The 17,097-nt window shown below is 40.7% G+C and overlaps 1 protein-coding gene across 1 annotated transcript; it reads right to left on the reverse strand.

Annotated features, from left to right (window-relative positions):
• Positions 1–9,007: 9,007 nt before the first annotated feature.
• Positions 9,008–16,727, reverse strand: LOC118562249. Its single transcript, XM_036134508.1, has 3 exons — positions 16,638–16,727; positions 14,673–14,728; positions 9,008–14,534 (listed from the first exon to the last, which is right to left on the reverse strand). The coding sequence occupies exons 1-3, from the start codon at positions 16,725–16,727 to the stop codon at positions 12,473–12,475; spliced, it is 2,208 nt and encodes a 735-aa protein (XP_035990401.1). The 3' UTR covers positions 9,008–12,472.
• Between the last annotated feature and the right edge of the window lie 370 nt (positions 16,728–17,097).

The raw sequence follows: 17,097 nt of genomic DNA on the forward strand, positions 1-17,097 counted from the left end.
ATAGTGGAGCATGGGATCTGGAGCAGTATGGGAGGCAGAGAGTGCCCTGAAATGTCCATGGTGCAGCAGGCAAAGCTGCACCATGACAACCAGAGGTAAAGTTATAAAATAAAAATACAACGTTACTATAATGCAGAACCAGTAAAGAACCCAATAATTCAGCCAACATGTTGATGCGTTTTAAAAGTTTATTGTAAAAAAATTGAGTGAATTACAAACAACACCAGGTAGATGATGACTGGAGCAACTGGTGGTTGACAGAACAGGCTGGAAGTGGATGAACTCAATGTACAGATAGATGGCAGGAACAGTCCAAAGGCAAAATCCACTTAACAAGAAAACAGTTCAGGTTTTGACCAGAATAAGCAGGCCGATGGCTCACCAGAGCAGGCAGAGCGAGCAGCAGAACCACACCGGAACACAGAGTAAAACGACAAGCACACAGTCACTGGAATCACCCATTAGTGAGGGCAGGTCACACACAGGACCACAAAGTCTTGGCAGGCTGAGCACACGAGCAGCATGCAGGCAGTGTAAACAAGACAATCTGGCAGGGAATGGCTGTGGGAGGCAGGTAAAAATAAGTGCAGTCACAGGTGACAAGACTCATCAGAATATATTGATAAATATAGCAGAGTGTCATCAGCATAAGAGTGGGAATTAAGCTCATGCTATCTGATAATTGTATCATTTGGTAATATATATATATATATATATGTATATATATATATATATATATATATATATATATATATATATATATATATATATATATATATACACAGGACTGTCTCAGAAAATTAGAATATTGTTATAAAGTTCTTTATTTTCTGTAATGCAATTAAAAAACATGAAATGTCATACATTCTGGATTCATTACAAATCAACTGAAATATCGCAAGCCTTTTATTGTTTTAATATCACTGATTATGGCTTACAGCTTAAGAAACCCAAATATCCTATCTCAAAATATTAGAATATCGTGAAAAAGTATACTAGTAGGCTATTCAACTAATCACTTGAATCGTCTAATTAACTCGAAACACTGCAGGGTTTCCTGAGCCTTGAAAAACACTCAGCTTGGTTCAGTAAACTAAATCACAAATATGGTAGTGGTTTAGAGACGACATAGGATTCTCACAGTAACTGGTGTACTGACCATGGCATTACTGTCCTTGATTGGCCTGCCAATTCCCCTGACCTGAACCCAATAGAGAATTTGTGGGGTATTGTGAAGAAGAAGCTGAAAGACACCAGACCCAAAAATGCAAATGAGCTAAAGGCCGCTATTGAAGCATCCTGGGCATCCATAACACCTCAGCAATGCCACAGGCTGATTGCCTCCATGCCACGCCGCATTGATGCAGTAATCTGTGCAAAAGGATGCCCAACCAAGTACTGAGTGCATTAATGGACATTTTCAAATGTTTGATTTTGTTTTGCTGTTATAATTATTTTTTTTTACTTGGTCTGAGGAAATATTCTAATATTTTGAGATAGGATTTTTGAGTTTTCTTCAACTGTACGCCATCATCAGCGATATTAAAACAATAAAAGGCTTGCGATATTTCAGTTGATTTGTAATGAATCCAGAATGTATGACATTTCATGTTTTTTAATTGCATTACAGAAAATAAAGAACTTTTTCACAATTTTCTAATTTTCTGAGACAGTCCTGTATATATATATATATATATATATATATATATATATATATATATATATATATATATATACATATATATATATATATATATATATATATATATATATATATATATATATATATATATATATACATATATATATATATATATATATATATATATATATATAATATTCTGAGTTCTGTTTTGGTTTATGTTAGATTTTAGTCTTTCTTTCTCTCTCCTGTCTTTTATTATCTGGCTGTTTTGAGTTCTGTCTTGTCTGGTTTCTTGTTTAGATTAGTGTTTACTGTTGTAGTTTATTCTGTTATGTCTTCAGAAGTTTCTTAGTTTTTTTTTTTTGTTTTTTTTTTATCTGTTCTTGTTTTGTTTTTGGTTTATTTTGGTCTAATTACTTACTCTGCACACCTGCCTAACTCCACCCCTGCTGCAATCACCTCTCACCGGTTTCACCTGATTCGACCTCCATATAAACTGCTGAGACCAGACATCAGTGCCAGGTTGTCCTGTTGAGTATGGGTGAGTCTCCTCCTGCAAATTCTGTATGTTGGTTTGTTTTTGACAGCCTGTTTGGATTTGTCCCCTGTTCTTTTGATTTTGTGATTAAAAAGCTTCTTTTAAAAGAAACCTCTGTTGGTCTGGCTGAATTCTGGGTCCTTTCCCTCTGATCTTTAATATATATATATATATATATATATATATATATATATATATATATGCTGTCAATCACTTAAAAAAATAATGTAATTACATACTCTGTAATTAATCGCATATAATTTTTGCTGTGAAAGTATTTTAAATATTTAAATGATTCAATGAATAATCAGCATTAGATACATTAAAGTTCAAAAACTCTTTTATTCACATTTCAAGCCTTCAGACTAGTGATGGTGAGATGAAGCCTCATGAGGCATTGAACCACTTGAGCCAACTGGTTCGAGAAAGGGTTCATTTCTTGATGCTTCATGTGCACACGACACCACCTACTGGCCAGGTGTAAAATCACAGCCAGCTGTATCTTAACACGTGTGATGCATTGAATTTTTGTCTATTATGGCTCTTGGGAATGACTTCACTAAAGGTGTAGGACGAAATCATTTGTCTACATAAATTTTGTATACACATGTGTATAATAAAATATTGTTTGAATGTATTCTCTGTGTGTAATTGTTCCCAAAATAGTAGTGACATGTGATATGGCATGTTGTGTAATGTTTTTCTGTGACTCTAGAAAAATGGCATGGGCTTAATCAGGCAGAGGACAATGAAAGTGCTTGTGGAACAAGGGAAGGGGTAGTGAATAGGCTAATGCTTGTGTAACTTGGATGATTTCATGCATTTTTATTAAGAAACAATTTCTCCACAGTTTTTGGTTTCAAATGATTTCTTTTTTGATAATACTTCTCCAGCCTTTGAAAAGACACGCACAGATGATACCGGGGTGCATAAATAAATAAGTGCACGATCCAGCTGTTGATGTCTCCTCTCTTTTCAGCTCAATGCAATTCTAGACAGTAACAGTTTATAACCTATATAACCTTTCACAGCAACAGGTTTTTCATCTCAGTCGACCAGACAAATCTCTATTGCTCTCCTCAGTGCGCTCTGGGCGGTGAGGTGGGAGGATTTTACCCGATGGTGCGCTGCGTGCGAGGGATAAACAGGGGGGAAATGCATAAATAAAAACTGTAAAGGGCTCCTATACAGTGATCATAGGAGCTGACCGGTCTGAGATCAACCTCCTGATGTTACAAGTTCTTTAAAATGACTCTTAAAAGTGCGCACCCAAATTACAAGTAACGTAATTTTGCGCACCTGAATTAAAGCGCAAGGCAGCAGCGCACCGAAGCGCCACAGTTCTGTTTTGTTTAAAACAAAAGATTATGAAACACAGCCATAACTCTCCTAGTGACTTTAATTGGCACACTTTGCTACGGGTGTGAGAACATTAAACGTAGTGATTCACGTTTTGAATGGTGAACGGTGATAAAAGCCCCTGGGTTCGTGGGAAAGGAGGGGGGAGAGGAGCAAGCGCTGAGGCACAGAAATACGGTGCATGTAGTTAAAAAATGCAGAATTAATAAAAACAACTTATAAACAGAAGTAGCGTTTTAAACTGCATCTGGTGAGCAGAACTGTTTTATGATCCAGAGTGCAGCCATCACTGGTTCTGAATAAAGGCTTTATCTGGCAGCAGCTCTCTGCGTATGTAGTACAGGACCGTACCGGCTCACTTTCACCACTGGTTAAGACTAAAATTATTCATAACTCTGATCACTCTTCCTGCTGCTCTGTTAACATGAACTGCAGCAGGAATTACTGATGGCCACAAGCTGTGAAAGAAGCTGAAACATCTCAGCAGAAGGCGGAGTTTTTATCGTCCGCTGCCCAGATGGGCGTTGGGATTTTTATGCGTGAAAAATGCCATGTTTGCGTGTGAAATGCCATGTGTTGCGTGTGACCGTGTGAAGTCAGTGAAAGGCGTGTGTCACACGGTCAATGCGTGATAGATGAGAGCAATGATCTCCTATCTATCTCTCTCCTAAACTCTCCAAACACCAAACTAACTGTCTCAAACTAAATAACCATTACCCAAACTCTGCTATCCAAACTATCAAAACTCTATCCACTCTCTCAACTGACCGCAACTCGCCTACAACAACCCACATTTTGAATGGAGCCTGTGGGGTTTCTAAAGCTGTCAAACCCCGCACCAAAATCTAAACCACTTCCCGAAGCAGTCATGTGGTACAGCCCACAGACATATATACGTAGACGCGTCATAGGGCGAAGGTTCGCACGTCAACGTCACCGCCATATTGTATGTGGCAGAAAAAAGTTGAGTTCTGTTATTGTGAACGTGGATCAGAGAAGATGCCTCATTCCTGTGCTGCAATAAATACACACACACACACACACACACACACACACACATATATATATATATATATATATATATATATACATATATATATATATTTGTGTGTGTATGTGTTATGAATATAAGGATCAATTTGTTAAATCTAAACATTGTGGTCTTCATTATTTTATAAAACTGTGTCACATGTGAACCTTTAGGAACAGACTTTTTGGGGGAGTATTAAAGAGGTAAAATTATTAATATGAGAAAAAAAGTCCTAGGTCAATAAAGTAAAAATAAACAAACAAACACAAAAGTGATAATTTTATGATAAAAACATCATATTATGAGAATTAAGGGGGAACATTTCCAGAATAATCACAGTTTGCAGAATTATTTCACTTCTGGAGTAATAGGGCCAGGTTAGATTATTTTAAATATTTTTATTCTGTAGAAGAATGACTTCAGGAGAATGAAGCTAAAGGGATACAAAAATAAACTTGTAATATTACAAAAAAAATACTACGAATACAAAGTATATTCAGAGATTAAAGTCCCTCTGATACTGTTTAAGTGACTGAGTAACTGCAGATTTGCCACATTTAAGATGGCGGACGCTCTGACACATCGCAGCATAGGCAGAACCCGCCCAATGACGCGTCTACTCTTATATTATGTCTATGGTACAGCCGGGCAGCGAGGCTTCGGCCGTCATCGTTTTCGGCTCCTCCCCTAAATGAAGCAAGCCTCGATATGCGCATTGCGGAAACGCCCCCTCTATTACTCGACACACGCCTCGAAGCCTCGGCACATCACGTAACATCACTACTTCAGACGTTTTAACATGTGTCGTTGTGGCATATGTGGCACACAGTAACGTAGGGGACACAATGAAAATAAATGAACACTCCCCTCAATATCAACACAAGTGATGTCCGCGCTACTTCCAGGTTACGCCGGTAGGCAGAAGCAGGACTGTTTTTGCCAAACACCGTGACAAAACGGGTGAATTAGAGCGTGCTTTTAGTTAGTTTATTTTTGAAATGTAAACAATGCCTACGACTTGTTGTACTCCCGCTTGCACACAGAGGCATTCCAAATCGTTGGATGTACATTTCTTTTGTTTACCGTAGTACGAAGAAAGACGAAAGAAATGGATATTTTCAATGAAAATGGACCCAGGCAGACAATCCCAATCGACTGTGGGACCCATCATACCCCGACAGAATTTGCAGTCTACACTTCATCTCCGGTAAATACAACTCAATTTTGCACTGGTCATTGTTCTGCTTAAATAATTAAAGCCTCAAGCGGCGTCGATCGGCCCTGCAGACCAAAGCGGCATACTGGCCTATTGGCCACCGCGGCGGTTTGCGCACCGCCAGCTGCCAGCCACCGCAGAAGCTGTCATGTATTTTCCCCGCCCGTCCACCGGGCGATACACACGAACGCGTTGGGCAGCGCTCGCCCGCGACAAATAATCTAGTGCAGATCGGTCGATGCAGCGAGGAGATACAGCCGTTGAATAATGATAATGCATTTGGCCACTGGGCCGGACTAAATCGTTTGGCCAGCATTCACAGACTCGCTATCTGGACGGTATCTGGCAATCTGATACCATCGACCATCAACTTACTCTTAAAACAATCTTGTGATACGTTATCTAAAGAAGAAAAATACGTTGAGAACTCGTCGTTTGCTCTGTTTGCGTCTGCCACTGTGCTCGCCTTCTGCCTTCCAGTCCGGCGCGCGGGTGCGAAAAACCCGGATGAAAACAATAGCAGTGAACTACCCTATACCACACTGATCTATAGATTAATTAGTTATTTTTTTTAATCCGTTATTTTTTTTTATTAATTAATCGAAATTAACTTGTTATTTTGACAGCCCTAGTATATATACACCTACAAGAAAATCTGTGTCAATTTATTTTTAGAAAGATGGGTGAACAATGCAGGCAAAAAGATGTAAATATCAGTTATTTCAATAACTCACACCAACCCATCATTAATTGCATATGTTGAATATAGCTTATTAATGATTTAATTGAGTACAGTTAGACATAAGAAAACTTATAATCTTACCTGATTAAACTGTATTTTCATACTTCACTGTTTTTTGATGGCATATCCTTTCAATGGCTTTCGTGATCAATGGTTACCTGGCTGCTTGGGTGCTACTAGAGGACCACTATGTGAAGCTAATCTCTGTGGCTCCGCCCTAGCTAAGGAGCAGCCATCTGCTGTTTTTTCAACAGCATGGAGCCAGGTCTCCAATTGTGACACCCTTCCTTCCAAAGCTACAAAAACACTACATTTATTACATCACTAAAGGAGGCAGAGGAATAAGTAAACACCAGACAAAGAAAGCAGGAGAGAGGGGGAGACTTAGAGATGGAGAAGCTGATGAAAGGCTAGGGGAGGAAGCCACTGTGAGGCTAAAGCTAGGCTAACAACCTCTTAGCACGCCAAGAAAAGCAAACCATGTGAAACACGAGGAGTTCCCAAAGATGAATTGAAACAGAGAATGCATTTTAAATTTGCTTATGGGTTAGAAACGGAGAGATGTGACAGCAAATAGATTAAAGTTAAAAGCGAAAGATTCTGGAACACCAAACCACTATCCACACCACAGCAACAGAAAACTAGAATCGTTCAACTTCTGAAGAAGTTGAAGAAGGCGCCCGCCTGGTGGTGCGCGTAACCGTCAAAGGCAAAGCTTCCGGGTTCCTTGGTCATAGGCTTTTATCACTTGGGGATTTTAAATAAAATCTTCTGAGTGTGAAAAGGATTTGTCTTCGTCAAAACCAGCCGACAGGAGAAGGTCTGCATCCAAGCAGCATCTACTGTATGTATGTATATATACATACATACATACATACATACATACATACATACATACATCCATATCTATCTATATACCCATATATTTTTCAATCTTATAGTATAATCCTATACTCTTAAGATATTTAGTAACAGCTTTCTGTATTTCCTTTATCCCTTCTCCTGTTGTTCCCATTTATCTTTTCAAATTCCATTCCCTTCCTATTTGTCTTGTCTTTTGTTTTAATCTTATCCTTTCTTCATCATATTTCCTACAATATAATAAAATATGTTCTACATTTTCTATTACTTTACATACTTTACATCTATACATTCATCTGTTTCACTTTTCTTTAATAAAAATAATGTTTTTTTTAACCCAGTATTTAACCCATAGTCTCCTCTCTTCGATTTTTTCTAATCACACGCTTGGCATTAATAGATTTCTGTACCCTATAATAATTTCTTACACTTTTATCCATATTCCATCTATCTTGCCATTTTTCTTGATTTATTTTTTAATTATTGTCTTAGCTTCTCCTTTCCCATACGGGTATATTTTTAATATTATTTGTTGTAATTGATTTTTTAGCTATTTGGTCTGCTCTTTCATTTCCATTTAATCCTACATGGGCTGGAACCCAACAGAATGTTACATTTATATAAAGTTTTTGTATTCTGAATATAGTTTGACGAATTTCTAATAATAAATCTTCTCTTTCTGATTTCATATTTTGGATACTGTAAAGAGCTGCCAAAGAATCAACATAACAAACTACTCTATTTGGTTTTACTTCCTCTATGCATTGTAATCCTATAAATAGGCGCCTAATTATTGCCATCATTTCTGCTGTATATACTGACATCTGATCAGGTAATCTCCTCCCAATACTTATCTTCATCATTGGAATGTATATTCTTATACCTACTTTTCCTTTATCATCTTTAGATCCATCTGTATATAAATCTAAATAGCTATAATATTTGGTTTTAATATAATTATTTGCCATTTGACCTTTCCTACTGTCTACCCACTCTTTTTTTAATTCCCTTATATTAAAATCTATCTCAACATTTGGAAATAACCAAATAGGGATATTACTTATAGGTGTAGGTGAGTTAAACCATGTATTTCCAATTTTATATTCTTCTGTTTTATCTTTTATTATCCATACAAAACCCTTACCTTTAAAATAATTATATTCCCAACATTCCTTAATAACACTTTTTGCTATATTTTCATTTCCACATCCATATAAACGACACCAATATGTAACCATGAGCTGATCTTTCCTTAAAGTTCAAATAGAAAACCACATACTTATAGTTTCTCATTTGATAGTATGTACAAAATTAAATATATCACAAGTGATTAAAAAAACAAATTTGTTGTTTATAGCACAAAGTAACTCACTTAAATAGCAGACTATGCAAAATTTCTCATTCAGTCACGTGACCCGCTGTCTTAGTTACGGGGAGGCGCTGTAGGATGCCGTGGAAGTAAAGACCATTATTAAACAGAAGATGAAGGAAAGGTGTAACGAGACAGGCACCTGTGAGGCCCGTTAAGCTAACGGCCCCTCACCCCTTCTCGTCTCACCCGGTCGAAGATTTGGCACAGAGAGAAAAAAGGCAGTGAATTCAGAGGCAAAAACAAAAGTTAAACATATATTTATTACAATTTGGAATTCCAAAGTGGGAGACACTTACACGTTTATCACAGCATCGAATACCTTAAGTTCTCTGCCTGTGTCTGAAGCCTGTCTCAACACATACACGTTATCCCCCCCCCCTTTTAACACAGAAAGTCCAAGCGGGGCTGGACCTACATGAGACATTCAGTCTGCTGCACACATCTGTTTCTTAACCTTTGACTTTTGAATATAATCTATCTCCTAGCTTGGTTCCTGGGAGTTTGACTGCAACAACATACACCCTCATGCAAACATTTTAACAGTGTTATCACTTACAAGACTGTCATATGGCCTTGGTGCTTCCTGCTCCTGGTATCTATCTGAAGTTTGCATGCACCCTTTGTTTTCACACACATCCATTTCTTTAGGTTACTGGGTTAAAGTTAACACCTGTATTACTTTAAGCTACACTATTATATATATATATATATATATATGATTATATTTCCATAACAATCCCCCTTTTGGACTCTCACAAAGAGAGTCCACACAAAAATGCAGGTACTAAATATAAAAGCATAAACTAAAAATATGAGACACAGAAAAAACACCCCTGTGAATCTGATAAACATACTGGAGCAAACATCAGAAACAAAGCATGCAAAAATTAACCTTAGCAAGTCAAACACATCAAAATCAACACAGTGAAATAAATCAGAAGAAATTAAATGAGTAACTCATAATCAGCATAAAAATGTAAAAACCATACTGCAGTAACTAATAAGGCAGTATCACAAAATCAAACACATGCAAAACAATATATCTGCATAGAACAACAGAAAATCAAACAGGATAATACCGGAAAAATCTCATTATATCACCCCATGATACTGAACCAACTCCAATCTCACATCCTGTAGAGAAGGTTCTGTCCCCACCTGTAACATCTGATTATTGGGAGAAGACGAGGAAACTGTGCCCTTTTCAAGAGTAGTGACAATAAAGCGAACAGCGAGAGTTCTCAAACAGGGGACACAGCAGCAGCCGCACGTAACCAAAATTGCCAAAAACACTGACAGAGAAAGCATCATAGAAATAATTAAGTTCTTCCATTTACCCAGAGCCTGTGTCAGCCATTTATCCAAAGGATTATCTATTCCTGATTGTTCATGCATTGTTTTACTCAGAGTCCTCAAACCTTCTAAAGCTTTAGTCACCAACCCATCCGGTGCTGTATTATTAGGAATAAACGTACAACACATATCTCCAAACATGGCGCAAACACCCCCTTTTTCCGCCAAAAGCATATCCAGTGCCATCCTATTCTGAACAGCCATAAGAGAGGTAGGAGCTAATTGTTCAGCTAGCCCCTCAACTGCATCTCTAGTCAGATTAGACAAACGTAACACATTGTAATGTATGTAATTAATTCTATCAACATTCTTATTAGGAGTAATCCAAAGGAATATGGATTCAAAACCTGCTGCAACCTGGTCTACCAACTTATACCTGTCGGGAACCCCCCTGGGGACCCCGATCGAATCTATGTATGTAGGAGAATTACGTGCCAAATCAAAATCAGAACTACGCTTAATTCTATGTAACAAGTGTTCCTGATTTAAACCCGGTCCCATTAACAACAGTGGTGCCACCAACCTTACCATGGCACACACACCCACAGAGTCAAAAGGGATCCGGACAAACAACTGTTTTCCGCCACAATAATAATACAAACCAGCTCTCGCCCATGAACCTATGCCTTGAAAATGAAAATAAAATTGACACCACTCCGATGGAATCACAACTAACGTTGATAAAGCCTCTGTCCCTTCCCCTGTGAAATTAAAGCACACATACTGCTTAATGTGATTACCCGGAGTAAACGGCCCAGGGATAGTGTCGTTGTTTATAGGTGGGAAAAGATCATGATAGAACTCACACCCCACCGAGCGGCCTTTTGTCAACTCTAAAATGCAATCATATCCTGTAGGATCGTCAAAAGGAAACAAAGGTGCTGGTTCTGTTGTTAAAATTGGCCTAGCTGCGGCACATGCTACACAGCTCTCATCCGTATATTGTCTGGCAGTCTGAGCCATCCAAGAAACCCACAAATTACGTCTCCTATCCCCTGTAGAACTCTTAAGAATGTTACCAGTGGTCAATTTATTATAATCTACATGAAGTCCCCCTGAAGAGGACAAGGCTTTCCCCACTTGTGGTGAAAGAATCTGTACTCCAGAAGTAGTCGCATTATGTAGAGAAAGTTTAATCAAACCAACAGGACCGTTATCCCATGCCCCTGTTCCAAGGACAAGATAAAAGCCTGACGGACTAATACTACAAGGTTTGGGCTTAGTAACTCCACTACTATATGCAGAATAAACCCCAGTGTATGCCCCAAAATAAGGATTAATGTTCAACCCTGAAATGGTCAGGATAATGGGATTAACACCTTGTACTACCTGATGATGGCCTTTGGTAAGGGACAATGCCATGGCGCACTGGAACAGCCTCATTTCCGGTGTGCCACCTCATATAAATCCAGCGGTAGCACCAAGGTATGGGGGAGTCAGGAACCCCCTTCGGCAATACACAAGCATAAACATCAGATTCCTGCCAGATTGATGGGTCACTACCACAATCTACCACTGAGCATAAATCGAATTCAAATACAACCCTTGTACCCAAAGTGTAATGCAGTTCAATACCACGATGTTGAGTCAGACAATCATCTGTATCCTGAATGGCCCGCTCCTGACGCCTAATAGGATCAGCAGCACCTGCTCCTCGAATAACAATGCTGAAAACAACATAAGGCCGTTTATGTTGTTTTGCACAACATAAGAAGTAAAACCCATAAACCCAACGTCAGCTGCCGCTGAACCAATCCAGTACCCAATTTCTGCCCCATGTTTAACTTCATACAAAAACCGGAATATCCTAAAAAATATATAAAAATAGAATCTATAGACCAAGGGTACACTGGCCCCCACACCTGAAAACGAAGGTTATGACAAAAAATGAAACAAAAACAACCCTCTTGTAAGATCAAACAAATCCTAAAACTATTACCAGCTTACCACAAAGGTCCTTCACCGGCAAATGTAACCTAATGACTGTGTACCAGTCCAAACAAGTCAAATATTATAGAAATATAAAATCAAAAAATATTGTAAAAAGTAGATCAAAACATCTGTTATATTTAAAGCTAGAAAGATAAAAAGCATATAAAACCACATAAATGATTACAAGGTTTACGTTTTTTTTTTGTTATTTTTTGTTTCACAATGACATCAACTTCTTTCTTTCAGACGTTCGTAGAAGAAGGGTGGCGTCCCACAGCCACTCAATACAACGTGATGAATCTGCAGGCAGGATCTTCAACACACAGGTAGACTGCCTGTGGTGTTAAGAACCAGAGGGTGTTATTGTGACCCTGAGTCTGGTTCTATTCACAGCTGACTGAGCCCAATCAGCTGATCTGCTCCTTTAAACCTCCTGAACCTCCGTCAACGACCTCTGAGGTTCTGCTGCTGGTGCACACTGGCTCCAATGAAACCACGTATTACCTTTTCCTCCCAACCTCACTGCATGTGAGGTTCTCTCGATCACCTTGAAGGGTCCCGTGAACCTCGGCTCTGACCACTTTCTTTTGATGACCTTGAGCCAAACCCAGTCGACGTCCGGAGGTGGTGTTCCACTTTCTCCTTCCTCGGGATGACCACGGATCTTGGTGTACGCCTCCAGCACAGCCTGCAACTGTGAGAAGTACTCCTTACTTGTCAGACTCTGCAGGTCGTCTGCAGTTCCCGGTGGTCGACGTTGGGGCCTAGGAAAGCTTCTTCCCGTCTCCAGCTCGTAAGGAGTAAATCCTGTGGTTGAATTAACCGAAGACCTGATTGACATCAGAGCGAGAGGCAAGGCATCAACCCATGATAGTTTTGTTTGCGCACAGATTTTAGCCAACTTATTTTTCAAGTTCAGGTTCATTCTCTCCACTTTGCCCTGCGACTGGGGGTGATACACAGTGCCAAACCTGTGTGTGAGCCTTAAACTGGACTCCACTCGTTGCAGGTCCTGGTTCTTGAAGTGGGTTCCATTGTCAGTCCTGATCTTTTCAGGGAACCCGTGCCTGGGAATGTAATGGTTAATGAGGCATTTTATCACAGTTTTGCTGTCCTCTCTTCTAGCAGGCCAGGCCTCTGGCCATCCTGTAAAAGCGTCCACACACACCAACAAATACTTAAAGCCTCCAGCAGGGGTCACCATGTCCGTATAATCAAGAATCACTTCCTTCCCAGGAACTGTGATCAAAGGAAATCTGCCCTGCAAAGGTTTCAAAGTCTTCTTTGAGTTAAATTGCCCACACAGTGAACAACTTTTTACAAAATGTTTGACCATATCTGACATAAATGGATGCCACCAATGGTTCAGGTTGTCCATCATCTGTCTGACACCCACATGTCCAACACCATGTGCCTCAGAAAAAAGCTTCTGTTTCAAACCTGGAGGAAAAACCAGTCTGCCATCTGGCCCTCTCCAGCAACCTTCCTGCTCTGAGGCTCCTCTGAGCCTCCACATATTCTTCTCCTCCGGAGCTGCTCTGCTCTGCAACAGTTTAATGTTACCCATGCACAACTCTTCTCTCAGCTCATCTTCCACCGTCACCATCATCATCTGAGGTGCATATCCAGCGGCTGCTTTGGCAGCCTGATCTGCAGCCTGATTCCCTAATGCAATGTCTGAATTACTGTTATCATGACCTTTGCACTTTATCACGGCAATTCTGGCCGGTAATAACAAAGCATCGGCCAGCTCTCTCATTTCTATCTCGTGTTCTATAGGTTTACCCCCCGCTGTCAAAAATCCTGCTCTCAACCACTGACATAACTCCACATGAACTGCACCTGTGGCATATGCTGAATCTGAATATACATTTACCTCCTGATGTTCTGCCAACTTTAATGCCTCAATCACTGCTGTTAGCTCTGCTCTCTGCGCTGACTGAGGTCCTTGTAACCTTTCTGCCTTCCTTGTTACAAATCCTGAGCCTATTCGTTCAACAACAGAATAGGCTGCCCTGAGTCCTTCACTTTCATGTCTGAAACAACAGCCATCTGTGAACAACTGTCTCACCTGTGGGCCTTCAATAGGACTAGCCTCTAGATCCGGTCTCACCTTCTCCATCCTGGAAACCAATTCTTCACATTGATGAGGTTCGCCATCCGTCATGCCATCTGCCATGTTCACACCTTCATGTGTAAATGTGATGTTGGGTGCTTCCAAAATTTTGGACAGCCTGTGTTGTCTGAGTGCAGTCATAGTGAAGCTTTGTGAATTCACATAAGCCACAACACTGTGAGTTGTCAAAATGGTTAGACTGTGTCCCATGACTAAATGTGCAGTCTTTTGAATCATTCTGGCTATTGCTGCTGCATATTGTGTACATTGGGGGTGACGTTTTTCCACGTTATCCAACATGACCGATATATACATCAAAATTTTTCTCTCACCTGTTGTTCTCTGAAACAAGATGCCATTTAAAGCAAATCTGAAACATCAAGAAAAAATGGGATAGAGTAGTCTGGAAGAGTCAATTCAGCAGCAGATGCAAGTCGTTGTTTAAGCAGAACAAATGCTTCTTCCGCTTCCTGAGTCCAAATCAAAACATTATTTAGTTTTCTCATACCTTGCGCCTTCACGAGGTCCCTCAAAGGCTGCGTCAGGTCTGCATAGCCGGGAATATAGTTACGGCTGTAACCAGTCAATCCCAGAAAAGACAGCATGTCTTTCACGCGCAGCGGTTTAGGATGTGACAAAATGCTCTGTTTATGACTGGAGGACATGCTGGTTGTTCCTGCTGAGATGACACGGCCCAGGAAAGAAACCTGTTTTCTGGCAATTTGCAGTTTATTCTTACTGACCTTAAACCCATGTTCATGGAGGTGTCTCAGAACCAGTTCTGTAGCCTGAAGGCAGATCTCAGCAGTTGGTGAAGCCAATAGCAGATCGTCCACGTACTGAATAAGGGTGGTGTTTCTCGGCAGAGGACATGTCTGCAAAACATCTTTTAAAACCTGATTAAAGATACCTGGTGATAGGGCAAATCCCTGTGGCAGTCTGGTGTAACGCAGCTGGCGACCTTTATAAGTGAATGAAAAAACGTCTCTGCATTCTTCAGCCAAAGGAAGACAGAAAAATGCGTTCGCCAAGTCGATACATGTGTACCACTGCTGAGAGGGCTCCAAACTGGAAATGGCCACATATGGGTTAGGTACAGGGATTGTAGGTGTCTTCAAAACAGAATTTACAGCTCTAAGATCATGTGCCATGCAATATTTACCAGTTTGTTTCTTTTCCACCGGCAAAATGGGTGTGTTCCAGGCTGATACAGAGGGTTCTAAAACTCCAGCTGTCAAAAGGCCCGCGATGGTATCAGCAATGCCTTCCTCCGCTTGAGGTTTATGTGGATACTGATTCACCCAAATAGGAGAGTCAGTTGCAACCTGAAATGAAACTGGAGCACATGAAACTAATCCCACATCCGTGGGACTGGTTGCCCAGAGTTGTGATGGGAGAGCATCCAACATCTCTGCTGCTTTATGATGGTCGGTACGTTCCCTGCCATGGTGTCGAGTCAAAAGCTCATGTTTCAAAAGAACTTTGTCAGTTACATCACAAACAATCTGATATGAGTTAGTGGAATTTGAAAACAGCAAACCTGGGACGCTGGTCGGTGCCCAATCAGTGGTCTGGAGGGAACGCTTAACCATCCCTCCTAATTCACTGGCCTGTTGCTCAGAATGGAGAGAAAGAGAAATATAAGGAAATGCTTCATCTGACATCATATACCATTGCTGCTGTTCAGGAGTTAACATCACTGCGGCTGCCACCCCCTCAGGGGCCACATATATGTTCTTAGATGTGACTGTCCATGTGTTACCTTCAAGGTCTGCAGCAAATGATTCCTCATACCAATCTGCGTGATTTCTGTAGTAGAACAGAGTGACGTGTGGCGGATCAGGTGGAGTCAGGTAGGAACTTAGGCTTTGAATCCAAGGCTTCCACAGCTGGAACACCGAGAGAACACCAGCTTCAGCAGGTTCTGTTAAGAGTCCCCAGTAGATGTCAGCAAACTCTTCCCCCACGGGCCGAACCAGATATTGTCCATCCTGGAAAGTGTGACCACATGCTAGAGAAGAACCGTCTGGAAAGGTAACAGTCAAACCTTGAGGTCCATAAAGCACTGCGGCTCCCAGTTTAACCAACAAGTCTCTTCCCATCAAATTGACAGGTGTAGATGGAGACCATACGAATGAATGATGCAGTTTCTGGTTTCCAACTTTCACCGGAAGTGGTAAAGTCATCGGCAGACACTGTTCCTTCCCTGAGAAACCCATTAGTGACACAGTCTTAGTCGACAGCACAGAGGCAGATGGCTGATTGATTATAGTGGAATACGTAGCTCCAGTGTCGACTAAAAAGTTCATGTGTTCTTCTCCAACCTTCGCTGGCAGCATGGGGTCTGCGGAACTCACGCTGCTGGAATTATTCTCAGGGATGTGTCAAAATTGTCCATAAAAGTTTTCTCCGACCTGGGGGTACTGACCTTGCGGAGGCGGGGCCATATTAGGGTTTGGTGGCACAATCTCACCTCCCGGTGGGGATTGACAATCCCTTGCCCAGTGTCCAATTTGTCCACAGTTAAAGCAAATGTCGACAGGTGCTCTCCCAGGTCCGCCATATCCACCTCGTCCTCTCAGACCACGGTTCCAACCTGACCGTCCATGCCGTCCACCAAATCGCCATCCGAATCCACGCGCAGAACCCGCAGATCTGTAATTACATGGAGGATAGAAAACAGGAGGGGGGATCCCTCCCCCTTGCATTGGATTAAACTGAGGTGTCACCATCGGGGATGTAGCCCCAGGTGATGCAACTGCTGAAACCATAAAATGTTCAGTTTTTTCATGTTTACGTTGATTCACCTGCCGTTTAGCATCTAATAATTGCAATTTGATTAATTGATCATGAATATCCTCTTTCTCTTGTTTTTTCTTCTTCTCTACATCCTGAGCAACATGCAAATGGTGTACAAGATGTTTTTCCCAGCG

This window comes from Fundulus heteroclitus, unplaced genomic scaffold, assembly GCF_011125445.2.
Source record: "Fundulus heteroclitus isolate FHET01 unplaced genomic scaffold, MU-UCD_Fhet_4.1 scaffold_84, whole genome shotgun sequence".
Taxonomy (NCBI): Eukaryota; Metazoa; Chordata; class Actinopteri; order Cyprinodontiformes; family Fundulidae; genus Fundulus; species Fundulus heteroclitus.

Excerpts from the sequence above, each read along its gene's own strand:
- LOC118562249 (XM_036134508.1), bottom strand. The coding sequence starts at position 16,727 with ATGGCGGACCTGGGAGAGCACCTGTCGACATTTGCTTTAACTGTGGAC. Across the intron at positions 14,729-16,637 it reads TTGTCAATCCCCACCGGGAG|TATTCCCGGCTATGCAGACC; the intron begins GTGAGATTGTGC and ends CAGCCGTAACTA. Across the intron at positions 14,535-14,672 it reads GGACCTCGTGAAGGCGCAAG|ATTTGCTTTAAATGGCATCT; the intron begins GTATGAGAAAAC and ends TTGATGTTTCAG.